Source organism: Ambystoma mexicanum, chromosome 11 (assembly GCF_040938575.1).
Source record: "Ambystoma mexicanum isolate Mex_15411 chromosome 11, UKY_AmexF1_1, whole genome shotgun sequence".
NCBI lineage: Eukaryota > Metazoa > Chordata > Amphibia > Caudata > Ambystomatidae > Ambystoma > Ambystoma mexicanum.
The window spans coordinates 860183252-860210862 of record NC_090934.1 but is presented as its reverse complement, the minus strand read 5'-3'; the positions used below and the strand labels follow the sequence as shown (position 1 = coordinate 860210862).

The 27611-nt window shown below is 50.3% G+C and overlaps 1 protein-coding gene across 1 annotated transcript in view; it reads right to left on the bottom strand.

Annotated features, from left to right (window-relative positions):
* DAGLA (diacylglycerol lipase alpha) overlaps window positions 1–27611 on the bottom strand; it is a 323287-nt gene that overhangs the window by 126648 nt on the left and 169028 nt on the right. Inside the window, exons 7-8 of the mRNA XM_069623887.1 lie at window positions 6959–7093; window positions 5256–5333 (exon numbers count right to left, since the gene is read on the bottom strand). Coding sequence (XP_069479988.1) covers window positions 5256–5333; window positions 6959–7093 — 213 coding nt within the window. The remainder of the gene's footprint in view (window positions 1–5255; window positions 5334–6958; window positions 7094–27611) is intronic.

Genomic DNA, 27611 nt, shown 5'->3' with positions numbered 1-27611 from the left:
GTCCCGCTGTCTCAGCAGCATCCAGAGAGTATTTTACAATACTCTGGTTGACCTGGGTTCCTTCGCCAATAGTTGATAGTAGGCGTGTACGTAGTGGTTCCGGCGCTTCTTCAGCGTCTTTGCGCAGTTTGGCCCACTGCGCGTCCGCGTAGCTAGCTAGCAAAGAATTGTTGTTTGCAATTCTTGCCCAAAAGGCATCCGAGGATGTGACTCTCTTTGCAAGGGCATATAACCTCTTGCCCTCCTTGTCAGGTGGTGCCTCGCTGGTGGACAGCGGCACCCCTGCCCTCTTCCTTGTATTAGTTACTACAAGGGAATCTGGAATGGAATGTCCCCTGATGTACAGCAGGTCTGAGGGTGAAGGAGTGAAAAGTTTTTCAATTCTTGGATTAACTCCTCTGATTAGTGCGGGTGTGGATAGCGAAGGGATGATTCTTCTCTTCACTGAAGCGAGGAGGGGAATGGTCTGGCTGACTGGGGGCTTCTCCTTAATTACTCTTTCCACAAAGTCTATTTCAGGAGAGATCTCCCCAGTGTCCAGTTCGAAATGTGCTGCTGCTCTGCGCAACAGGGCATTGAATGTGGGCTGATCGTCAATGGGAGACGTGTTTCTAACAGGTGAATTGTCAGGAGGATTTAGTTTCAGGACATCAGTGTCCGAATATACTGATGGGGATTGCCAGGGATGAGAAGGTCCTTCTTCTGTATTTTCTCCGAAGCCTTCTCCTACCATGTCTGGGCTGTCTTCCAGACCTTCCTCATGGTTCTGTCCCTCTTCATCGTCCACAAATTCATCCTCCTCCTCTAAGTATTGTTCCTCACCAGTGAGGTCATACACATTATGGAAGTCTGAGGCTGTGTCCTGCTGGGGATTGACTAGTCTCGGATATTTGGCCCTGGGGTCCTCCTGAGGCCCTTCTCTTGTTCTCTTGGGAGTGGGAGGGTTCTGGGTCTTCATAAACCTCTCCATTCTCTCCATGCAGAGATGGAGCCTTTCCATGGTTTCATGGGGTACCCCTGAGCAGTCCAGCGGGGGAAAATTAGTGTCATCTAGCTGAAAACGGCTCGACCTCTCCCATAACGTCGAGGAAAGTGTCCCGTCGCCTTCCGAAAAGCCTTCCGGTGTGCTGGGGGTCCCCCCGACTGAAGGGGGTAGTCCCTGTCTTTCTTCGGGCTTTTTCGGCGTGTCTTTCGACGTCTGCGTAGCGCTCGACGTGTCCTTCGGCGTACGCTTCTGGGCGTCGGCTACAACGATCCTCGACAAGCTCTCTGCGACTCGTTTGTCAGCGGAGGGCTGTGGTTTCGACGTTACGGGTGTCGATCGTTCTACGGCGGCGTGCGCTCTCTGCTGGTGCGCGCCGGCCGATGGTTTGGGGGCGGCGCCCTTATTTGCCGAAAGCCCAGTCGCTGGTCGCGGCTGCGAGAGGGGCTTCGAACCTGAACGGTCCGAGGAGGCCGCTGGTGGAACCTGCGTCTCCCTGGGCGCTGATGCTTTCTTCGTCTTCGAAGAAAGCTTATGTGGCGTATCGTGTGCGTCAGTGTCGCCGGGGTGTTCATCCCCATAAGCAGGGCGTGAGCCGAGCCCGTCGGGGCCGGGGACAGACGACGAAGAGCGCGAGCGCTCTATAGAGGGGTGTACGACTTCCGTAGCGGAGGTCGTGTTATCACATTCCTCGTCACTGTCGGTGGTAGCAGCGGCGGGTGAAGAATCGGCCTTCGACATAGCGTAGGCCGCCCACCTCTTGACCCTACGGTCTTTTAGAGTCTTTGGCTTCAGAAGCCGACAAGCCGTGCAACCCTCCTCTTTGTGATCGAGGGGCAAGCAGCGGTTACACCGTGAATGCTTGTCCTTCCAAGTAAACTTGCCCTTGCAAAGTGGGCAAAACCTAAAGAGTGTCCTCTCCATAGCCGAGGCAATAAATCGTGATAACGACCCCAAGGGAAAGGAAGGGGAAAAGGAAAGGCATTCTCAGAAAAGAACCAGAGATGTCCCACGACCCCACTCTCCCTACTGTATTTGGCCTGCGAGGCCAGGCCACGTGTTCGGCAACGCCGAAGGATCTCCTCCGCTCGTCCCCTCCGTCGAAGATCTTGCTCGGCGGAGACAGCTTCACAACTGCGTCGAGGGAGGGATCGATATGTTATATATTAAACAGGAAAAACGACCAAAGGTCGAGGAGATGGAATCTGCAATGTCTCTCGAGGAGCTCCGCGTAAAGGCGACCAGTAGCTGGGCGGAAAAAAACAATCTGAGGGACCTCGACGCGTGAGGGATTGTGGGTACAACGCACGTCACTATAGGGATAGTATTTCAGACACGCCTTGTCGACGTCCCTTTTCGACTACGAAAAACAAAATGCAATACTCCGCAGTGACCACTGGATGTCGGACCTATGCACAGCATGTGATTCTAAGCAGATTAACAAACATCAGAAATATGTTTACAGCGGTAGAGCCTGTATCAACAGAACATGTGACCAACTTAGTGAAAGGACTTGCCCAAGTCTGCTTCACTTCGTAGGCTTGAGAAGTGTATACTCTATGCCCTCAACACTTTGCCCTTTTTATGTTTGTTTGTTTTGTTTGTTTGTTTGTATTGCGCACCAGACCCGGGGGTATTCGGGCGCAAAGGCAGAAAGAGGGTTGTTCAACTTAGGTTACATGTTGCAAATAAACAGGGAATAAAGCTGCGGTTACAATGCTGTAGACCTGTGGTGTCAGAGGATTCTATAAATATGTACAATAGGCTTACAAGAATACAGAATTGACAGATTAATAGAACAGAGCACATATACAGAATATACATGAGATCCCAAATGGCAGTAGCGCGAGGTTAAACGTCATTAACTTTTAGCCATTGGATCAGGTTGGATCTGAATTGCTGGTAGGGGAGATCTTCCCTTAAATCAGTTGGGAGGGAGTTCCATAGTTGTGCCGCTTTGACAGCCAAGCTGCTCCCACCAGATTTGGTGAGTTTAAATCTGGGTACTAACAGGAGGTTAAAGTTGGCTTTTCGTAATTAACGGGAGGCTGTTTGTCTGGTAAATCTATCTATGAGGTATTGCGGGGCTGCATGGTTGAGGCATTTATGGGTGAGGGAGGCTGTTTTAAGGAGGATTTTGTCTTTAATAGATAGCCAGTTGGTGGATCTCCTAAGGTCTGATATGTGGGCATTTTTAGGGAAGTTTAGGGCGGCTCTCAGGGCATTGTTTTGCAATGTTTGTATTTTAGAGGTGATGTATTTATTGCTGCCTATGTACAGGGCGTTGCAATAATCTAGTTTCGACAGGATAAGTGCTCTTGCTAGAGTGACAATTTTTAGGTGAGAGGAAGGGCTTGGCTGCTCTAATTAGCTTGCAGGTATAGGAGGTGGCTGAGGCTATCGAATTCACATGTTTATCAAAAGTAAGCGTAGAGTCTATGTAAAAACCAAGGGTTTTGACTACTTTGGCTACAGTGATGGTGTTGTTATCAATTATGAAGGAGTCATAGTTGGTGCCTAGTTTTTTGATGTTGGAGGAGGTGCCTAGAATGAGGAGTTCAGTTTTGTCATCATTCAGGCATAGACTGTGAGCGGCCATCCATGCCTGGATGATGAGGTAGACTCTGTTCACAAAGGCCAAATCCTTGTCATAATCTCCCGTCAACGGGATGAGGATCTGTGTATCGTCTGCATAGTTGGTGTAGGTGATACCAAGACCGTCTAGATCATCGAAAAGGGGCTTTGTGAAGATATAGTACAGGGAGGGTGATACGCAGGATCGATGGGGCACTCCGCAAGTAATGGGTGCGGGTTCAGCAGCAGCTAGGGGCGAGAAGACTCGCATTGTCCTATTGTCTAGGAAAGACTGGATCCATGCGACTGCTTCTTGGGAGAAACAAGCTGCCGTGACCAGATGATTGCATAGTATTGCATGGTCTACCAGATCGAACGCGGCTTAGTAAGTCTATTTGTGCCTTAAGGTCTAGGAGTGCAGTCTCGGTGCCGTGCTGTGGTCTGAAACCGGACTGTCGGACTCCTAGGAGGTGGTTTAATTCCAGGTGGTGTTGAATTTGTTGGTAGGCCACTTTGTCTAGAATTTTCAATAGGAACGGCACAGTGGTAATGGGGCGGTAATTGGTTGGGATGGAGGGGTCCAGAGTTTGCTTTTTGAGGAGGGGGGAGGACCCAGGAATGTTTCAGGTTGCTGGGTATGGTGCCTGATGTGAAAGAGGCGTTTATAAGTTTAGTTATGAAAGGTGAGAGTTCGCGGGCGGCATCTTTTATGATTTGGGCTGGACATGGGTCACCCTGGCAGTTAGAGGGTTTAAGGGTGAGGATGACTTTCTCGACTTCTTTGGTGGAGACTTTGCGAAAGTAGAAGGAGGGGGTGTCCAACGATTTCAACGTCGGAGGTGGGATTATGGCAGGGCCTGTGCTAATCGTGTTTTGGGCAGTAATGGACACTTTTTTATTGTTAATCTTTGCCTGAAGCATGGTTATCTTGTTGGCTAGGGCGTTTTGGATGCCTGTGCACCAATTCTTGCCCTTGAGGCAGGAGTCAGGCGCTTGTGTGGGAGATTCTACTTCCTTCAGGATGGCAAACAGTTCTTTCGTGTTACATTTGACTTGAGTGATACGGGTGTTGTAAGAAGTTTGCTTCACTAAGATAATTTCTTTTTTGTAGAGGGTGGCTATGTCAGTCATTGAAATCCTGAATGTAGCCCATTTACACCAGCCAAAGCGCTTCACAGGATTTCATGGCAGTGAAAGTGGAGCATCATCCCATGCCCCAATTCCCATAGCCGTGCTCATCAATTTGCGTGCGCACTGCCATATTCCCAAGTCCTTGTCTGGGCTCCCAGAGAGATCTAGCCACTTGCAGATGCCGTTAGGGAAGCCTTCCCACTTGTCTATGTGCGCGTTAGCTGTGAGAGTCCCCTGCCTTTTGGTTTGTGGGCGACCTAGATCATAGATTGCGCTTATTCACAGCTCCGATGACTGGTCAATGTTAATCAGGAGGCTCACTATCTGGCCACTGTGGGCGGATAGTAGGGTCTGTGCTATTTGAAGCCCTTACTGCATGAGGAAAAGGCACATGATGGTTGGGTAGCCTCACTGTTGGAAAGGGCATTGTGGTTGCAACTGCATGCTGGGAGGGACCACATATGACTGCAGATTTCTGAGCGGAGGCTGCATGGGTGGTTATTGCCCTTCAGGGAAGGGTGCCTCAAACTCTGTCCAGTGTGGTCCATTACTCCAGCCCCTAACTTACTGTGTTTTTCAAGTCCAGGTATTTTGTGTTCTTGGTGACTGGCATTCCCGACAGAAAAGCTAGAATGTCATTATTTGCCTGAAATATAGAAGAAATTGGTTACATAACCAAGGCAGCAGAGAGCAAAGTAACCCTAAGATGTCCTCTGATTCCCATTAGCCTGTCCAATACTATGTATCCTTGTCTCATCATAGCTTACATAACACAACTCACTTCTGTTTAGAGCCTCTTCCTTCCCCCATGCAATTGGCTACACATGCACTTCCCTATCCCTGGTCTCTCAACTAGGCCTGCAAATCCCTATTGCTTTACCCAAAGGCATGGCTAACTTTCCTTGCAGATCCCGCAATCCATTGCTGTCAATACTTAAACCTACTTCTGTACCCCTATCCCCATGCCTGTCCCTGCTCTCTCTCCTCACCATCCCGGGACAACATTACGTGTTACATTCTCCTTGTACACCATAACTATGCTGTTGCCAAAGAACTTCCAAATCTTCTGCTTTATCCCCTCAACGCATCAATGAATGATCCATATTATGCCCAATTCTTTGCGTCCTACGTGTGCCTGCATATCTCTATAACTTCTCCTATATGTAATCTAAGCCAGCTCAGCGCCACACTCCTGTCCCCTTGCCGCTCATCCATTCAGTATACAGTGTTAAAAACAAAGAATTCATAATGACAAACATTTTCAGTGAAACCCAAATAACGAAAACAATGTCGACATTTTTGATAAAGTATATGTAGGGGGTGTGATAAGGGATAAAATAGTGTGGGTGCGCACGGGGGAAGTTAGTAAGGTGGGGGAAACAGGGGGCTGAGGCTGAGCCCAAATAGTTATTATGTGTCATTAAAAATGTTTGTCATTATTTATTGTGTCGTTTTAAACATATGGATCTCATCCATTCCTACCCCACGATCTCAATTTCCAGGTAGATGCAGTCATGACCGTCCCTCCATTTGGTCCCTCTGACCGTAGGCCCAATTCATGCCCGTTGCTCCTCTACAGCACAGTCACCCTCTGGTCTCACCCTCTCCTCCTGCCCTACTCATGCCCTGTAACTTTTGATACAATCAACCATCAGCTTTGCATTCCACTCCTAGGGCCTCATTACGACCCTGGTGGAAGACCATGGTGCTATTAGCACCATGGTCCATGCCAGTAAGTTACCGACTCCGCCATGGAGAAAGGGGGAATTACCACCCCATTACAAGGTTGGAGGGGCGGCAATTCCCCTTCCTCCATGGCCCTTCCCCATTCCCATTTTTGCCCCATAGGGCTCAATGGGAATGGGAAGGCGCAAATTGCGGCACCGTAATTAGCACCAAGGTCCCCTTGCAGGTCCCTACTTTAACAGCTGGTCTACACCAGCCGTTAAGGTCGGGTCCCGCAAAGGGACCTCGTAATTAGGCGCTAATAGGTTAACTGCGCCGCAGCCTTTTACGGCGCCGTCAACCCATTAGCGCCTGGGTCGTAATGAGGCCCATAGCCTATTAATGACGGCATTTCAACAGCTCTCTATACTCACCAAAGGGCCATCGACCCCAATACCCCACTCACTTCTGTCTCTTCTCTGTATGGTATTCCCAAATATTGCCCTCATCCTGCCCCAAACTCCTCTACCTCACCTCTCTACCCCCCTTATTCTTCCTCCCCTTCCCTCACATCCCATCCTGTTCCGCCCATCACCGTTCTCTCACTTCATCCAGCACTGCGTTGCGCTTGGCTCTCTGCCGCTGGCGCAGTAGTACCAGGCCTGCGATGATGTCGGAGGGGACGATGTCAAGATCCCGGAAAAATTCTGCGAAGAGGTATGCGATTTCTGAGTAGGCATCCTGTAGAGAACAAGAGGATGAGAGAGTAAGCACACAATTAATAAACTTAGCCTGGGTAAGAGCGTGCTGCGCTGTCATTGCTACTGGGCCTGTTGGCAGTGTTCCCTACCCATCTACGACTGTCCGTCAGTGCTTTCATCCCCTGTGAAAGCAACCCATGCCATCAATGCTCCCTTCCTGGATAACTGCCTTCTGATATTAGTGCGCTCAGCACTGGTGAAAGACCCATGGCTATAGGAGCTTCCAGACCTGGTAAGCTCCTCTTGCTGCCTGTGCTCTGCTCCTTCAGAAGAGTGACTCCTGCAGTGTGTATGCCTTTCCCTGAAAAAGGTGCACTCTTTCAGAGGGCGTTTCCCTTCTCTAGGCAAGCTACCCAGCGTTTTCTATCAATATTTTGGCAGGAGATCTCAGCAGCAAGGCAAAGGGGCTCATTAAGAGTTCCTGGTATCCCACCGGTAATTCCGACAGGATACAGAGGAACTACCATACCATTCCCACCACCCGATATCCTGGTGTTACCGGGATATTCCAGGCACCAGCAAGGCCGGTAACTCCCCATTCCATGGAGTCCAATAGGAGTCCATGGAATGGGGTTTCTTGAATCACTGGCACCATTAGTAATGGTGCCGGTGATTCAGGCATTTATCTGCCTGTAGGGGCTGTCGGTAGATCGGAAGCCCTACCGACAGACTTGTAGTTTAGTCAAGATAGTTGCAGCCAAGCAGAGAAAAACTATTTAATAGCATGGGTTACATAATGGTGAAAAGGTACAGGTACTTGAGCCAAGCTGGAAAGGAAGTTCCATAGTTCCATTGAGCAAACTATCAGCATTGGCAGCACCCTCCTTGCACGTGGAGGATCCAGCAGAGTTCCATGTAGGAGAACAGTACATGTGAGTTATGAGACAAACATGGAATGGGATAACGAGAAGAGCTGTATCCTTATCCAGTGCCCGTTCACCAGGCCGGGGGACCTCTTACAAGAAACGGCTGGATCCTGGGTATCACACAGACTTACACTTTCCAAAAAAGAGTTAAATATGGGGCTAGGATTCTTTGGGACTGGAGCTTTATTAGTAGGAATAGCAGAGAAATCAAACGTTTATCTTAATTTGAAGGAAAGAACACCCCTACCCGATAGCCCCTCTGTCTTTGGAAGATATTATCAGCAGAATCCTGTCACACCCCAACTCTTTAACTTAGAAAAGGGAAAGAGAAAGCACCATGGATCAAAGTTACCCAGCCCCCCCCTCTTCTAAACCAAGAGGACATTTAATACATCCCTCCTTGTCTGATGTGTCCGTACACGAGCTATCAACTGTCATGACAGGAAACTACAAATCCCATAATTCCCTTACCCCACTGAGTTACTCATGTACTACAACTAGAAAGCATACCTCTAGTAATATGCAGTGTTCCTGCCCCGCTACGTTCAATCACAATCACACCAATCCTGCCTTTAAAGGACAGACTGCCCCATGTTAATACTGGACTGTTCCACTAAGTCAGGCAAGGACAGGCAGACTCAGCCCAGAACTCACACCTGCAGCCTATTAAAGAAACCCAGGTATATAAAAGGTGGAGTTCCTGTGTAGACGCCACTCGTGTTCGTTCCTCTGGTAGGGGATCTATGCGCAACGAGTCTGCTAGAGCATTGAGTTCCCCTGGAACATGTTGTGATGAAAGGAACATTCTCTGTTTGAGTGCCCATCTCCAGATTTGCTGTGCAAGTTTGGACAGATTTGGAGAAAATGTACCCCCTTGTTTGTTAATATAAAACATCGCTGTAGTGCCGTCTGTTAGGATCTGCACAGATAGGTTTGTTAAATGGGGTTCAAATACCCGAAGGGCTTTGAATACTGCCAGAAGGTCCAGTACATTGATGTGGTTCTGAGCTACAGTGTGAGGCCACAGACCCTGAGGTGTGTGGTGAAGGTAGTGGGCCCCCCACCCTGTCAGTGAGGTATCTGTAGTGACAACTGCCTGTTCCTCTGGATCGTAAAAGGTTTCCCTTTCGTTAGATTCTCTCTTGTCCACCAGCGAAGATTTTGTACAAGTGTTGGCAAAACGACCACTAGATCGTCCCACTGAGCACTTGCCTGAGACCACTGTTTCACCAACCACTCCTGCATGGGTCGCATGCGTAAGCGCACGTGAGGAACTAGGTAAATGCAAGATGCCACCATGCCGATTAAACTTATTGCTTTGCGCACCCTTATCTGGCGGCCGGCCTGACAAGGAGGTATTTGCAGTAACAAATGTTGTACTCTTTCCTCTGATGGAAAGACTAACCCCTCCTCTGTGTTTAAGACAGCTCCTAGGAACTGCTTTGAAGTGCTTGGCACTAGGCTTGATTTTTTCTTGTTGATTGAGAAGACCAATTGAAAGAGGAGGTTGATTGTTCTCTGAATGTTTTGTCTGCAAATCTGGGGTGATTCCCCTGTTATGAGCCAGTCGTCCAGGTAAGGGTACACTGGGATGGTCTCCCTGCTCAGGTGCGCTGCCACCACCGCCTGTATCTTTGTTAAAACCCTTGGAGCCCAGAGGAAACCAGTGGGAAAATTGGGTGTTCACTGCCACCGATGCTCTTGGGGCCGTATAGACCGCCTTGATCCCTTGACGGAGCGTGGGGCCTAGGCCCATCTTCATTAACGTGGCCTCCAGGAAATGCCATTCAACTCTGTCAAACGCCTTTGCGGCATCGATTGAAAATAACGCTGGTGTGTTCGACGATTCTCGGGCTTCATGAATTAGGTGAAGGGTCTTTCGGGTGGAGTCTGCGCCTTGTCTACCTAAAATGAAACCCACTTGGTCGTTGTGAATTATCGCTGGCATGTGTGATTCGAGCCTCGCAGTAAGGATTCTTGTGAAGATTTTAGCATCGATGTTCAGAAGGGATATTGGGCGGTAGGAGGCGCACAGCTTTGGGTCCTTACCATCCTTGGGAATAACCGTTATTTGTGCTTCTGAGAAGGATTCAGGTACCACGCCGGATTGAAAGAGGTTGTTAAAGAGGACAACCATGAATGGGAGAAGGGCATCCTTAAAGGTCTTATAAAACCCCGCTGTGTAGCCATCGTTCCCGGGGGCTTTCCCTGTTGGGAGTCTTTTGATTGCCTCTTCAATTTCTTCTCCTGTGATGGGAGCTTCCAGGGTTTGCACTGTGTCGGGCGGGAGAGCCGGCAAGGATATTTTGTCCATGTAGTCCGTTATCGCCTCTGGATGCGGGGCTGCGTGCGACGTATATAATTTTTCGTAGAAGTTGGCAAAGGCTTCAGGGATATTGGGTGGATCTGGGTCTCGGGAATCTCCTTCGTTTTGAACCCATCGTTCTTGGGGTTGACCACGGAGTCGTGTGGCTAACAGGGCGCCTGCTTTGTCCCCGTGTTCGTAATGCTTCTGCTTCAGGCATTGGAGCTTGCGAGCGATGCTACCTGTCTCCATCTGTCGTAGTTCTTCCCTTTTGTCTTTGGCCAGCTTAATCTTTTGTAGTCTACCTTGGTCAGCAGATTGCGCCATGAGGTTGCGTTGCATAATTTAGTTTCGGAGCCTATTTTGTATGAGTTGGCGTTCTCTTTTCTTCGCTGCCCCCTCTTTAATGAGTAAACCCCTCCAGGTAGCCTTGCCAGCTTCCCATACTATGTTCATGAAGTTTCTGCTGTGTTGTTCTGGTCAAAGTATTGGGTGATGTCTTGCTCGAGCTGTTCCCGAAAGATTGGGTCTTTAAAGAGAGTCTCATTGCATCGCCATTTGGACCTCTTCCGGGGGAGGGCCATCTGATCAATAGTGACCGTGACCATGTCGTGGTCTGACCATGTGACAGGGGATATGGTGGCTTCGGACACCACCGCGGTGAGGTCCGAGGTTAGGTATATATGATCAATTCTGGAGAACATTGCATGCGGTGCCGAGATGAAGGTAAAGCCTGTTCGGTTGGGGTTCATATGTCTCCATGCGTTGGTGAGATTGTAGGCATCCATCATGTCCGCGGCCGGTGGGCTGCCGGGGCCCGATGGGGGCGTGGGAGGATTGCCTGCTTGCCTATCCTGGCTTGGATCCATCCATGTGTTAAGATCACCGCCTAGTATTAGTTCACCCTCTGCTTTGTTCATAACTTTCGGGATTATTTGTTGTAGGAATCTGGACTGTCCTGTGTTGGGTGCGTACACTGACACAAGAGTGATGACAGTGCCTTGTATCTTGCCCACTAATACTAGCGCTCTACCACTCACATCCATCCAGGACTTTAGGAGTTCAAATCGGATCATTTTGTTGATTAGGATGCCAACTCCCGCTTTCTTTAGGGGGCAGAGCCACAGTGTTCCGAGCCTAGCTTGGTGTATAGGACCTTCCTCTCATCTCCTTTGCTTGATCGGGTTTCTTGTAAGAAGAGTATATCTAGTTTCGCCCTCTTAAACTCTTTGGACACTAGTGACCTTTTGGTGGGGGAATTAAGCCCCTTGACATTCAGCGTGCCAATTTTGAGAATGCCATGCCTGTCACTCGATTCGTCATGACCGTGGATCAGTGCTATGTTCATTGAAGTTGGTCATCACGTCGCGCTGCCCATTCCAGGAAGTTGCCACGGTGGAAGTAGTGTGATTCCGCCTCCCTCCTCCTTTCCCCCCTTTTAGGGTATTAAACATAATACCCGTAACCCTCGGTTCTATCTCTTGAATCATCTCTAATTCAATGAGGGTTTGGATCTTGGTTCGGTGGCGTCTGGGTTGGACTGGGTGTTTAGAGCCGGTCTACTATCGGACCACGAGTGAGGGTCGTAACCGCACGACCCCAATTACTAATATTACCTTAATAACATTATATTACACAACAACAACTTGCAACGAGGAATGATACATGCGGTTTCCAGGTTCATTTTCTACCAGCTGCTCATCCCTGTGTTCCAGGCTGCTAGCACGTTGCAGTTCGGGTGCAGGCGCTGGAGTGTGCCGGACATGCAGCGAAATCAAGGTAAGTAACTCCGAAATTTGGAACTTGGAACTTGAATGGGCGGTGTCATTTGTTACTGTCTGGCGTGTCGTTGGGTCGCCCATATTTTCTGGATCCCTTGACTCTTTCTTCTTGGGCCCTGGAGTTCCCATCTAGGTCTGTCCTGTACCGGGTCCCCTCGTGTTCCTTCTTTTGGGCCTGTTCCAAGGAGGTCTGTGATGCATTCACGAATCTATCTCCGAACGGAGTATTATCCTCCTGGTTCCATGTTCAAACGGGAGGGAGAAGGGATATCCCCATCTATATCTCGTGGCTTGGTCTTTTAACCATTTCGTTAGAGGACTGCAGCGACGTCGCAGAGCCAGGGTAAGTGAGGATAAGTCCTGGAAGATGGTGATTTACGCCCCTCCAAGGGTAAGAGAGCCCTCGGACCTGGCCTTGGTCAGTATCCTAGCTCTGTCCTGATATCTATGAAATCTGGCGAGGACCGACATCGGGCCACCAGGTGGGCCGCCGGCTCTATGTATTCTCTCGGTTTTGAGTTTGTCAATGTCCTCGTCAGCTGTCAGGATTTTGATGATATCATTTATCGTTTGTTTGAGGTCTTTTTCTGTTTCCCCTTCGCGCTCTGGAATCCCAAAAAAATCATAGGTTATTTCTCCTTTCTCTGTTTTCCAAATCGTCTATCTTAAGGCAAATTTCATCTTCCCTCTTCTCGACGTTGCGTATCCCGATTTCCATTTGGGCTTCCAAAGTGTCTATCGAGGCTTGATTGTTTTCAACGCCCTCCAATCTCTCCTCAATGTTGTTCACTCTCTGGGTCATTTTATCCATTTTGCCGCCGAGGTTAGCCCCCATGTTTCGGATTTCACTTAGGAGGGCCGCGATATCCCCTTTGGTGGCCACCGCTCCTGTTTCGGAGGCTTCTATTGACTGTTTGGTTCCTGGCTCTGGGTCCGAAGGTGATGGGGTAAATGTGTATTTAGCCAATTTGCTTCTAATGTTCATATGGCACTTGTGTACGAGGAGGCACTCGCCCCTGGAAAGGGGGCCCTACCCTCTACACTGCAGCGTTGTGTGATCTCTGAAGCGTGCTGTGAGGTGCTGAGGAGGGCGTCCCGTGGATCAGCGGTTCGAGGATGGGAAGAGGCACACGTCCTGTGACCAGGGGCCCTACCCTCCGATTAAGTTGGTTTTTGGCGCTGGATTCAGGGCGATGATAGAGGGGCGTCAGTGGTGGTGCAGGTCCGTATGGAGCTACTGGCGGGGTTGTATGAGGCAGGTCCCTTAGCAGGGGGCTATGACTTTGGTTAGAGTCCAAATGGAGACACAGACGGGTATTGCGTTTTCCTTCGTTGCTCTCCCGTTCACCTGCGTGAGTCTTGGTAGAGTAGAGGTCTTGTGGTCGTACAGAGGAGGGCACACGCCCCAGGAGTGGGGGCCCAACCCTCTGTGTTGACTCTAGTGCAGGTACGAGTTCCCTGGCCTGAGTGCTGGGGTCTTGACAGGGGATTCGATCAAGGCGATGCAGACGATGTCCCAGGCACCAGTGACGTGTCCAGATGTGCCAGTTACGATGCCTTTAGTTAGGGAGCAAAGTTTGTGCCCCGCCCAGCAGATGGGAAGGGTTCTTTTATCACTGCGTATTGCCCCATGGGGAGTCAGACAACTGTCGAGTCTCCTACAGCAGTGCGTGAACAAGGTTATACCTCTGCAGGGGGGTGGTTGGCAGGTCCTCTTCAGGGGATTATGGGCTCAACCCCTGTGATCGGAGGGGGGGACGTTGCGCCAGGTAGGCTGTCGGAGACCTGTGATTGATGGCAATGTGGGGGTTATGGGACTCCGGGGTGCCTGGAGGTAGGTCTGGGGTGTTGGAATGCAGGACACGAGGGCCGCAATGGGGCCCGTGTCCGCTCCCTCGTGGTGGAGTGTCCGCCCTTTAGGCCTCAGGGCTATGGTTACATGGGCCCACTGGGGCCTTCTGGAGCAGGGGGAGGGCAAGGGTCAGTATGTCTGCGCCGGCGCGTGCAGGCGTATTAGGGTGTATGCAGGACGCTGCAGGGTGCCCTCCTTGGCCTGCGCCTCTCCTGCTGTCTTTTGGATGGGGCGAGGGGGAGTCCCTCCCCCGCAGGCGGAGTGGTGTCGCCCGAGTGTCAGTTCGGGGCCGGGAGCGCCTCCGGGTGACAGAGCACAGGACTTGTGAGACTGCTGTGTGTTACAGGGTGATGAGAGGGCACTCACCCGTGTGACTGCTTATCTTCGTATGGTGCGGGTCCAGTTCATGCAGCCTGGGCAGCCGTTGTTGCGTGCGTGGGGGGGTCAAAAGTGGGGGCTCTGGTCACTTTTGAGGTCCGTGGGTCGGAGCTCACACGGAGGAGTTCCACATCCCTGCGCCCCCTGGTGGCCGTTCCGCAAGAAAGCAGTTTTAAGAGTGAGATCCTTAAGGCTCGCTCCATGCATGGGCTCGAAGGGGGGGCCCATTAGCCTGGTTAACACGACGTTTAGGTCCCATCCGGGAGCTCGGTTAGATATAAGAGGGTGAATTATTTTCACTCCCTCTATGAAGGCTTTAATAACTGGAACCTTCCAACCTGACACCTTATGTTGTGACGTAGTGTAGGCGGAGAGTGCAGCTAGGTGAACTTTAATGAAGTTAAAGACTAGACCTGAGTAGAGTGAGTCAGGTATGAAACAATATGTGTGGGAGAGCAGTCAAAAGGGTTGATGCTCTTCGAGTTACACCAGATGACAAACCGTTTCCACTTACTGGAGTAGCAGTAACGAGTGTTCGGTTTCCTTGCCTCCCTGAGAATGTCCATGCACCTCTGAGGGAGCTGCAAATGTCCAAATTCTAGGACCTCAGGAGTCAGGCCGCTAAGTTCAGGGTCTGCGGGCATGGGTGCAGCGTCAGGCCCCTGTCCTGTGACATGTTTTACGGGCGTGGTAGTTTCATTGGAGGAGACAGTGACATCTCCATCAGATGAGTGAACCAGGGTTGGCAGGCCCACATGTGGGCCACCAGTATCATCGTAACTGGTTCCTGGTGCATTCTGTGCACTATCTTGTTGAGAAGGTGAGTCGGGGGGAGGGGAGCGTAGACCAATTTCCCTGACCATATTATCCAGAGTCCGTTTCCCTTGGAGCGGTTCTGGGGGTACCTGGAGGCGTAATCTTGGCAATGGGCATTCTCCAGAGTTGCGAACAAGTCGATCTCTGGGAGACCCCATTTTGCGAAAACGTCGGAGACGATGTCTCAGTGAAAGCGCCATTCATACTCTGTGGGTAAAGGGAAGTCTCTGTTGAGTCCGTCTGCCAGAAGATTGAGATCCCCTGGTACATGTTGTGATAACAGGAACATGTTGTGTTTAAGAGCCCACTTCCAGATGTTCTGGGACAGCTTGGAGAGTGAGTGCCCCCCTGCTTGTTCAGGGAGTACATGGCCGTGGTGCTGTACGTGAGGATCAGCACAGTCTTTCCTTGTAGTTGTGTCTGGAAGGCCTTTAGTGCTTTGAAGACCGCCAACAATTCCAATAGGTTGGACGTCACACTTGAAGTCCAAACTCCGTGCGCAGTCTGATGGGACAGGTGACCCCCCCCCATCCTGTGAGAGATGCGTCTGTGGTTAGAGTGGCCTCCACTGCGGGGGTGGTGAAGGAGTTCCCCCTTCACGAGGTTCTCCCTCGACCACCACCGCAGCAAGAGAACCAGGGCTTGCGAGACAACCGCTAGATCGTCCCATTGTCCGCTGGCCTGAAACCACTGGCTGTTGAGCCACTCTTGCATTGGGCGCATGCGCAGGCGCGCGTGAGGAACCAAGTAAATACATGACGCCATCATTCCTAGCAATCGCATGGCTTTGCGTACCGTCACCTCCCGACCGGCTACATATTGAGGGATCTGAAACAGCAGGTTTTGGAACCTCTCGGAGGGAAAGACAAGGCCGTCCCTTGCTCGAATTAGAGCCCCTAGGAATTGCTTGACCGGGCTAGGATCTAGACTGGACTTCTTCTCGTTGATGGAGAAGCCCAGGTGGAACAAGAGGTCTATAGTCTTTTGGGTATTTGAGAAGCATGTTTCATAAGAATCCCCTGTTACGAGCCAATCGTTGAGGTAAGGATAAACCGGAATGGACAACCTGCGCAGATGTGCCGCTGCCAGTACTTTCGTGAATACCCTTGGCGCGGAGGCTATGTTGAAGGGTAGCACTTTGAACTGATAGTGTTTGCCTTCTATCATGAACCTGAGGTATTTCCTGTGCGCCAGCAACATTGAGATATGAAAGTATGGATCTTTCATGTCCAGTGTTGCCATGTAATCCTCCTGTGTGAGCAGGGGGATTACTTCCTGTAAAGTCACCATACGAAATTTTTGAGGTTTTACAAATTTGTTCGCTGGGCGCAGATCTAATACAGGGCGCATAGTTAGATCCTTTTTGGGTACAAGGAAGTACACTGAATAAATACCCTCCTTTACCTGTGACAGAGACACAAGCTCTATGGCTCCTTTTTCCAGCAGCAATTCTACTTCCTGAAGAAGGATGAGAAGGTGTTCTGATGAGACCTCTTCCCTTTGGAGGTCTGAATGTCGGGGACCGGCTGAACTCGATACAGTAACCGTGGGCCATTGTTGACAGTACCAAACGGTCTGTGGTAATCCCCTCCCATGCCTGGAGAAAATAGGTTAACCGGCCCCCGACCGGGGAGGCATGGAAGGGGACCCGAATTTTCGGGTCATTTAGTGATGGCGGCCGGGGAGCCTCTAGTAGGGCCCCGACCTCTTCCTTTGCGACGACGCTGGCCGCTTTGGGCATACGGCGTGTTGTAACTACTGGTTCCTTGAGGTGAGGACCAGTTGCTGCCCGAGGCATACTGCTGCTGAGGCATGCGTTGGCCACAAAAAAGGCGCCTAATGCCATATTGCCCTAAAAACACTACACTGGCTCCCAGTAAAACATCGCATAACCTTCAAAACAATGTGCATAACGCACAGGGCAATCAGCGGACAAGGAGCAGAATTCTTACAAAAGAAAATAACAGTCTACAAACCAACGAGATCCCTCCGATCCAGCAACGAAATCCGCATGGAACTCAAACCATACCTTAAGAAAAAACTTGGGAGGCACATCCTTCTACCACTTAGCCACAAAAACCTGGAACAACATCCCAAAAGAAATAAGAAACACTGAAGATCACCAAAAATGCAGGAAATCACTAAAAACCTGACTCTTCAACGCCACAGACTAAATCTGGAAACCAAAACCAAAAAAAGGATGACTAAAGCGGAAAGGAGATGGAGATCCCTGACCCGAGAGGGTAACTCACACGGCACCTGGATGGTGACACTGGACAGACTGGAACACAGGCGGCGCGCACGGAGACTGAGTCAACTACGCCAGACAATCCCACCAACACCTCGCCCGCCCTTAGTTACCGCCAGGTACCACGGTGGTATGGAATTGACGAGATATTGGCAATCACCACACTACCTGAGAGGTTGACATTGGCCACAGGAGTATTAAGGGAGGATAAGGGGAGCTCTGACAGAGCATGCTAGAGGTGGGGGCCAGAGGAGTAAGGAGCCTTATATGCCAGTCGGACCCAGATCTGGAGAGAGCCGCATCAGGGGAGACCACGCAAACCGAGCGCCTCAACTCGGGATAGAGACGCAAACTAGCCAACCCTACTAACAATTTCCTTTTCTGCATACACCTCTCAAACTCCAAACCAAACACAACCAAACCTACAGCACAACAAACCGCACAAACTTCACTACACTGCAACAACAAAACAAAAACACACAGTCTTGCACAACAGTACACGACGACTACCGGCCGCAAACACCCCAGGCCCAGCCGACGGACCCACCGGGCTGAGGCCGCCAACAGCACATCACTGCTCTCTTACACTTTTCCTGCTTCGTCCTACTAACTCATCCTCCCCCTCCTTTTTCAGAACCGCCAGAGCACCGGGGGACCACTCCGGTGGTGATAGTGCGCGGTACAAATGTCCTTTAACATTAACATTAACATATCTGCGCCTGTTAGAGGGTCTCGTGATCTGGTTCAGGGTCTTCGAGGTTTCATGCTCCTTTTTTGCTGTTTCCAGGGCGTCATCAACCGCCTTTCCAAACAAGTTGTAATCCTCCAGGGGCTTGTTAATGAGGGACGCCTGAGTCTCTGGCTTGAACCCTGAGTTCCTAAGCCGTGCATGCCTTTTAAGGAGTACGCCCTGGACTAAGGAACGCCCAGCTGTTTACGCAGTATCTAAAGTATTTTTAATGATGCTCTGGTTGACTGGAGTGCCCTCGGTAACCGTGGCCAAGAGAGGGGTGCAGAGTGGTTCAGGAACCTCCTGAAGGCCTTCACGCAACACGGCCCACTGAGCATCAGCGTAACTAGCCAACAGGGTTGTATTGTTGGCAATAGACGTAGCGAAAGCCGCTGAGGCCGTAACCCTCTTCCCGAGTGCATAGAGCCTCTCACCCTGCTTATCAGGGTGGGCTTCGCAGGTGGATAGAGGAACCCCCGCCCTCTTCCTCGTGGTGGTCACCACCAGAGAGTCTGGGATGGAGTGACCTTTAATATATAGAGTATCAGAGGGGGAAGGGCTGAATAGTTTTTCAATCCGTGGGTTAACACCCCTGACCAAGGCTGGTGTAGACAAAGAGGGTACGAGGCGCCTTTTGATTGAGGCGAGGAGAAGAATAGCCTGGCTAGCCGGTGGCTTTTCCTTGATGATTTTTTCCACAAAAATCAACATCGGGGATAGTCTCCCCTGTATCGATTTCAAAGTGTGCTACCGACTTGCATAGCATCGCATTAAACTTGGGCTGATCGTCCACAGGCGAAGGCTCCCTAACAGGAGTAGTCTGTGAGGAGGCCAAATCCACAGTATCAGGGTCAGGTGACGTCACAGGGATCTGCCATGGTTGTGGGTCACACATATCGGGGTCTACCCCCCAAGCCCCCAACAGGATCTTGCAGGTTCCCAGGATCCATGAATTCATCATCGTCATGAGTGTCAACATGAGGGTCCTCTTCAGTGAGGTCATATGTGTACACTTCCTCTTCCTGGGGGTCAAAACGTCCTGGAACCTTGGCTTTAGGGCCCTGAGGGTTTTCACCTATTGGCCTTTTAGGTGTGGTTTGCTCAGAAAAGGAAACAAACCCCCAACATTCGTCGAGGAATGTCCGGGGGTTGTGTGTTTTGTGACGTGTAATTGTCCGTCAGCGTCGCCGGGGTGTTCCTCCCCCAAAGCAGGGCTAGAGCCGTGCCTATCGGGGCCGTGGACAGATGCTGCAGAGCGAGAGCGCTCTGTTGAGAGATCTATAACCTCCAGTTCGGAGGTCGGGTCGTCAGAATCACCCTCGTCACATTCAGCGGCCGCATCGGCGGGCGAGGAATCAGCCTTCGACTTCCCGTAGGCTGCCCACCTTTTGACCCTGCGCTCCTTCAGAGTTTTAGGACGGAGGAGCTTGCAGGCCGCGCAACCATCTTCGTCATGCTCAAGGGGTAAGCAGCGGTTACACCGCTTATGCTTATCCTTCCAAGGGAACTTGCCTTTACAAACAGGGCAAACTCTAAATGGAGTCCTCTCCATAGCTGAGGATGTTACCAGTGACAACGACCAAAAAGGAAAGGGGGAAGAAAGGGAAAGGCATTCTCAGTATGAGACAGAAATGTCCACCCAACCCCACTCTCCCTACTGTGTAGGCCTCGAAGGCCTGGCCATGTGGTCGGCAGCGCTGATGGCATTACCGTCCGTGAAAAGTCTTGTCTCTGCGGAGATCCGGAATGGCCGTTGAAGAGAGGGCAGGTAGGTGATATTATATAACGATAATTAACCAAATCGACCAAGGTCGAGGGGACAAAGGCAATGTCTCTTCATGAGCTCTGCTTTAGGCGACCAGTATTCTGCATGGAAAAAAAACAATCTGAGGGAGCTCGGCACGTGAGGGATTTTGGGTACACTGCACGTCACTATAGGGATAGTGTTAGAGACACGCCTATGCCGACGTCCCCTTTTGACTCTCGAAAGACAAGATGCAATACTCTGCGGTGACCACTGGATGTCGGACTATATGCACAGCATGTGATTCTAAGCAGATTAACAAACATCAGAACCAGTGTTGCCATGTAATCCCCCTTTTTTAGAAGAGGGATTAGCTCCTGTAACGTAGTCATGCAGAACTTTTGTGACTTGACATGCATGTTTGCAGGGTGCAAATCTAATACTGGGCGCATGGTTAGATCTTTGTTTGGAACAAGGAAGTAAGTTGAATAAATACCCGTTTACATGGTTGGCTGGGACCACTTCTATGGCGTCCTTTAATAGAAGTGTGGTTATTTCTTCTAGAAGGATCCGCTGATGTTCTTCTGAGTGGACTTTCTGTTGTGGGGGGTAGTTCCGGGGACATTGAAGTAGTTCTATACAATAGCCCCCTGCTACTGTAGACAGCACCCATCTGTCTGATCCCTCCCATGCGTTGGTGAAGTTGGCGGGTATGAATAATGTTTCCACACGTGGGTTTACTGCCCGTGTGAGATTAGGGGCTTCTCAGGATGGTTGAATCCTTTGTTGTACTGATTTCAGTAGCGGGATGAATTGGGCCACTGTTTTTTTGTCCCCCAGGATTTGCTCTGCAAAGTCTCTATCCTCCTGAACCTCCTGTGTGTCGATCTGAAAGTGTTCAGCCACCTTGGCTAATACTCGATTGAGGAGAGGTTGGTTATTGATGGGGGAATCTACCACTGGAGTGTCCTGGTTAAGAGGGGAATCTATGGAGTGCTTATTAGCCCCTTGGTCTGCTTCTGGGTCCTCGTCATCCCCATAATAAGGGTCCTCTGTATCCTCATCAATAAGTTGAGGGTCAGATGCCTCTATAAAGGAGAGATCTTAATGGTCTGATTCAGGGTCATATAGATCAATGACTGTACTTTGAAAAGGTACATCTGAACAAGGTTTCTTAGAAGGGGGTTGAGTAGGTAGCGAAGTGGCCTTTGAACCAGAGGGGTCTGAGGTTGGGGGGGGGGGGGGTTGAGTGAAAACTCTGAAAATAATAAGGGTTTTTCTCGTAAAAATTCGCCATAAAGGTCATTCTTCTCATTACTCTGTCAATATCTTGAGAAGACCATTCTTTAGAACTAGGAATTACTGCAGACTGGGGGTGAAGTCCTAAATCCTCCTCAGTAGTAGGTACCACTTTAGGCCTAGAAACTTTACCTTTTTCTATGGGCCTGGATTTTTCCTTTTGAGGTGTCTTCTCCCTTGGAGGGCTCTTGTCCTTATGAAGGGTCTTAGAGGTCTTCTTGTGGTGTTTCCCCACTCCCTGGGTCCCAGAGGAGTGTTCTACTGACTTCTTGGGACCTGTCCCCTTATCCGACGCAGAGCAACCAATCTTGGCTGCGGGAAGGGCAGAGGTCTCATCCGCGGACGATCGACCTTTGGAGGTATTTTTTCGAGCAACACTTTTGCCGTCTTCCGAAGCGGGGCCCTGTCATGTGGCAACCTCGATCGAGATTGCCCAGAGGACCGGGATTCGGTGGACCTTTCCCTTGGTGTAGATCGTTGTCGATCACTCGACCCATGTGTCGAGTCTCGACTTGGGCTTATGTGTTTGGTGGTGTGAGTCTTTGTAGCGCTACTGCCGCCGGGTATAGTCCCCACAACATGGCAGCCGCCTGTGCTACATGGTTGGGGGTCTGTGCTCGAGTAGCTGAAGCTACTCCGTTGCCCTCGCCGTCCGAGAGGACAGCGTCACTGCCATCGCTGAAGGCGCCTTCTATGTCCATGGCCTCGAACTGCCTGGAGTAGTGGGTCCAGCGTTTCGTGGCGCGGTCCTTTAACGTCTTTGGCTTGAAGAGCCTGCACGCTCGACAAGACGTTTCAACGTGGTCTCTGGAAGACACAAATTACAAACTAAGTGTTTGTCCAACCATGGAAAATTTCAGTTACACTTTGGGCAAAATTTAAAAGGTGTATTTTCCATAATGATATGTTATGGTTATGGCAGCTGAGCGAACAAAGTCTAGGAAGGGGAGTTTATGCATTCTAAAATGGCCTCCCCCCTCTGTCCCTACTGTCTGGGCCGAGGCCCGGGGCGGCTTTCCAAGGCCAAAGGGTCCGTCGTAGTGGTCTCCAACGGGCAGTCTTTCTGTCTTCACCGGCGTGGTGTTTCAGAGGTCGGTGAAAGGATAGAAAGAAATACTATCGGTAATTGTGAAAAGTCGATGGCTTTGCGCCGAAAGGAACTCCGCTATAAGCGTCCGTCTAGTATGGCAGGAAAAAAACAATCTGAGGGACCAACACACGTGAGGGATCATGGGTACAGTGGACGTCACATTAGGGATAGTATTACTGGCACGTCCTGTCAACGTCCCTTTTTTCGAGTTTCGAAAACAACAACTGTAATACTCCGCAGCTTCCACTAGATGTCGGCCTATGCACAGCATGTGATCTAAGCAGATTCCACAAGCCTCAGAAGGGATACATTACTCACCGTAATCGTATTTCTGATGCTTGTATCTGCTTAGATTCACATCCGCCGCCCTTCCTCCCCTCTGAGAGAAGGCACATGGATGCTTGTAGTCTTATCTATCTTATCTGCTTGGATACTCTGTACTCACGCTACTCCTCATGCTACCTCATGTAATACAATTACGGTGGCAAATGGGGAAGGGGGAACGGTGAGAAGGAAGTGGTCGGCTGAACGGAGGAAGCGGGAGGGATTATAGAAAGAAAGGAGAGATAAGGGGGAGCCAGGTCATGTAGAGATTTAAAGACTAGACAGAGGAAATGAAATTTAAGTTGGGAGTGAAAGGGAAGCCCACCAAGAGAGGAGAACGAAGAGGAAATTGAGTCATGCGGGGCAAGGAGACAGAGGGTACGGATAGCTGAGTGGTAGATAGATTTGAGGGGAGCAAGATGAGAGGCAGGTAGTCCAAAGACAGTAGAAGAGACGAGAGAAGATAAGGGAGGAGATTAGAAGTTTTGTTGCGTGGAAGTTGAGAGAGGAGCGGACCTTGCGAATATTGAAGAGGTGGTAGCGACAGGCGCGAGAGTTAAGAGAAATATGGTGGGCAAAGGAGAGGGAAGAGTCAAAGTGAATGCATAGATTGCGAGCGTGGGCAGAGATAGGAAGATTGGAGGGGGGAGAGTGAATGAAAGATGAAGGAGAGGGAGGGGGAAGAGTATTGGAGGGAAAGAACAGGACTTCAGTCTTATCAGTATTGAGAGAAAGAAAACAGGATGACATCCAATTTTTAATGGCTGCAAGACAGGAAGAGAGTTTAAGGTGGAGATCAAAGGAGAAGGAAGAGAGAAAGGAAGAGTTGGGTCATCAGCATAGAAATGCTGAGAGATACCGAATGAAGAGATAACAGGGGCAAGGAGAGAGGTGTAGAGGGAGAATAGGAAAGGGCCAAGAACCGAACCTTGGGGTACACCGTATTCCAAGGGGAGGGTAGAGCCAGTTAAGAACAGAGCCTTTGAAACCATAGGAAGAAAGACTATTGAGAAGAAGGTTGTGATCAACAGTATCAAAAGCAGCAGATAGGTCAAGGAGGATAAGGACAGAGGATTGCTTAGAGTATCGAGCGGAAAGAAGGGAGTTAAGGATATAAGTGAGGGCAGTTTCGGGAGAGTGTTTAGGTCTGAAACCAGATTGAGAAGGGGGTAGGAGAGAAAGATTAGTGACAAAGGCTGAGAGCTGGGAATAAGCAAGGCGTTCAAGTAGTTTAGAGAAGAATGGGGGAAGAGAGATTGGACTGAAGTTAGAGGTAAGAAGGGGATCAGCAGAAGATTTCTTCAGGATAGGGATGATGGTGGCATGCTTAAATGCAGAGGGGAAGGTGGCTGAGGAAAGGCAGGAGTTGAAGAAGGAAGTTAAGTAAGGAATAAGAAGAGGGTAGATCTTGGGGATTAGAAGGGGCAGACGTAGGATGGGCTTTGGACAGGAGGAGGGAGACGTCAGAATGGGAGACAGGCGAGAAGTCAGACATGCATGTTGAGGGGTAATAGGGAGGGGGGAAGGTGGGGGAGTAGGAACAGCAGTTAATTTTTTGAGGAAGAGAAAGATTCTTGGAGGAGAAGTAGTTTGCAAAGTCAGAAGGAGAAAGGGTAGAAGAGGCTGAAGGGTCAGGAGTAGGTGGGCAGAGAAGACGAGAGGGGGTTTGGAAAATACAGCGAGGGTGAGGGGCTTGAGTGTGGAGAAGGTTAGAGTAGTATGAACGTTTAGCAGAGGCAAGGCATGAGTCATAAAGAGAATGATTGGAGAAATATGAGGTTTGGTTGGATGGTGAGGGAAATTTGAGCCAGAGTCGCTCAAGACGTTGAAGGAGACGACGCATGGAGAGAAGTTGAGGAGAGAGCCAAGGTTGAGAGGGTTTACGGGTAGGACGGAAAGAGGAGAGGGGGTAGACTAAGTCAAGAGTGGAGGAGATAGAAGAGGAGAGAGGATAGTGCTTCACTGGGCGGAAGGGAAGAGAAATCAGGGAGTGGAGGAAGAGAGGAAGAACAAGTGTCAAAAAAGAGAGGGATTAAAGTTGCGAAGATCCTCTTGAGAAAAGATAGTTGGGGAGGGTAAAGGAGAAGGTGAAAGGGGACAGGAAGTAAGGGCGAAGGAGAATAAAGCATGGTCAGAGAGATAGATAGGCAGTGTAGAGACGGTAGAAGAGGGGTAGGTTGAGTTGAAGATAAGGTCAAGAGTGGAGCCAGAAGAGTGGGTAGGAGAGGAAGGGAGAGGGGAAAGGAGATAGGAGTCAAGGATAGAGAAGAGGGGGGAGGAATGAGGGGGGATAGGGAGGTGCAGATTAAAGTTGCCTAGTACAGTTAGAGGAGAGGGGGAGGGGGAAATAAGAGAGCGGAGGTGATCAAGGTCATCGAAGAATGAGGAAAGGGGACCAGGAGGCCAATAGATGATTAGAAAGGAGATAGGGTGAGGGGGAGAAAAGGATTTGTATAGATATTCAAAGGAAGGGAAAGTAGGAAGGGGGGGTGAGGAGGCAGAGGAAAGATATTTAGGGTGGAAGAGAAGGCCAATGCCACTGCCACGACCAGAAGGGTGAGAGATGTGAGTAAAGGATGAAGAGGAGGTGGTGAGGGAAGCAGGGACAGTAGAGTTGTGAAGGGGGATCCAGGCTTCAGTTAGACATAGGAAATTAAGGTTGAGACGAACGAACATGTCCAGGACAGCAGCGGTCTTGTTGCAGAGGGATCTGGCATTCCAGCGAGCAATATTGATGAGGCTGGAGGGATGAAGAATAGGGGGGTAGATAAGATTAGGACGGTGAGGGGGAGGAGTGGGGAAGGGCATTGAGGAGGGGAATGGACATGAGGAAGAGGGAGATGGAGAGTAGGAGAGGAAGGGGGTAGGGGAAAGAGGGGTAGAAGGGGGGAGTGATGAGTACGGGAAGGGAGGAGTTTGGTAATACGCATAACAGAGGGGAGGAGAGTGGTTTGAAGAAAAATTGAACAAGAAGGGAGAAGGGTGAGAGCAGGAGCTTGAGAAGGCACAGCAGAGATTTTAGAGGGAGAAAGGGGCTAGGCAGATGAGGATTCAGAGGGCAGTGTAGCGTTCTTGGGTTGTGGTTTAGGGCATTAGGTGTGCAGGGGCACTGACAGTTGCTCTGTATAAAGAGGATGAAACTGGCAATACTGTGAATGGTTTAGCAGGAACAGGGGTGGCACGGAAGAGAGGGTTCTCAGGCAAGGACAGTTCCCTTGGGTTAGCCAGGAGGCTTTGCAAGTGCAACAGGCTGGAACTGAGCAGGAGAATAAGCTAGAGGTTGTAGTCTGGAAAGGGGGAGTGGATGCAGATAGAGGTTGCAGAGGAGGTCTAGAGCTCTGTGCAGAGGGGCAGGAGGGGGAGATTACAATGCCAGCGGAGAAGGGGCCGTAGGTGTTGATGGGGAGTAGTGCAAGCCAATAGGGTAGTGAACATCCACTGGACTGGGTAGTTGCTTCGGAGCGGTACATTTTGTGGTGACCAGCCAAGCAAAGGCCACACACTCCCCGTGCAAGCTAAGCCGGTTGATTAGAACCAGGACCGGAGGTACTTTGAATGCTAGGTGAGATCAGGGGGCTGGTGCAGCAGTTTTCTGATGGTCGAGTCAGGTAGAAGGAGAGGGGGGAGTAGGAGTAGAAGTCCTTTTTGTGGCAGGAGGGCCTGATGGGGACGGTAGGGAGTGGGGAGGATGGCTGTTTGAGACTAGATGTGTGCATGGGCTCAAAGGGAGGAGCCATGATCTTAGCAAGTACCACATTAAGGTACCACTCTGGTGGTAGGTTAGAAATTGGAGGGTGGAGTCTCTTTACCCCTTCCATAAATGCTTTGACGACTGGCACTTTCCACCATGACACCTTGTTATGGGAAGTGGTGTAGGCTGATAAAGCTGCCAGGTGCACTTTAAGTGAGTTAAACACTAACCCTGCATCCAGTAAGTGAAGCATATAGGTGACAATATTGGAAGGAGTACAATCAACTGGGTTGATTTGCTTATTCTGGCACCAAATAAAGAATCTTTTCCACTTGTCATACTAACAGTGCCTCGTGTTAGGTTTTCTTGATTCTTTTAGGATATTCATACATCTTTGAGGTAAATTGAGATGTCCGAACTCTAGGACTTCAGGAACCATGCTGCCAAGTTCATCGAGTTGGGTTGAGGATGCACTGTTAGCCCCTCGTGCTGGGAGAGTAGGTTGTACTAGCACGGGAGTTTGATGGGGTTGCACATCGCTAGTCTGTGTAGGTGTGGATACCATGGTTGTCTTGCCCACATAGAAGCAACCAGGATGAGCGTCATCGATTCCCTGTGCATCTTGTTGACCACTTTTCTCATTAGAGGGGTTGGTGGAAAAACGTAGGCAAACATCCCTGACCAATTCATCCATAGGGCGTTCCCCCGGGAGCCTGGCTGGGGGAACGTGGATGCGAATTCTGGGCATTGCCTGTTTTCGCCTCTGGCGAATAGGTCTACAGTGGTGAAACCCCAATGAGAGAAGAGGTCTCCTACGACTTCTTCGTTTAGTCGCACTCGTGTTCTTCTGGGAGGGGATCCCTGCTCAGAGCGTCTGCCAGTGAATTGATATCCCCTGGAACATGTTGGGATGATAGGTAAATCTTCTGTTTGAGTGCCCATTTCCAAATTTTCTGGGCAAGCTTGGACAGATTTGGCGAACGAGTTCCCCCTTGTTTGTTTAGGTAAAACATTGCCGTAATGCTGTCTGTTAGGATCTGCACTGACAGGTTGGGTAGGAGGTCTTTGAACGCCCAAAGCGCTCCGAGGACTGCCAGGAGTTCTTCCAGGTTGATGTGGTTCTGAGCCACTGTGTCAGACCAGAGACCCTGAGCTGTATGGTGCAGGTAGTGGGCTCCCCACCCTGCTGGGGAGGCGTCCGTTGTAACAACGACATGTATCTCTGGATCGTAGAAGGGTTTTCCCTTTGTCAGGTTCTCTCTTGTCCACCAGTGAAGACTTTGTACCAGTGTTGGCGAAACACCCACTAGATCGTCCCACTGACCACTTGCTTCAGACCACTGTTTCGCCAACCATTCCTGCATGGGTCGCAGG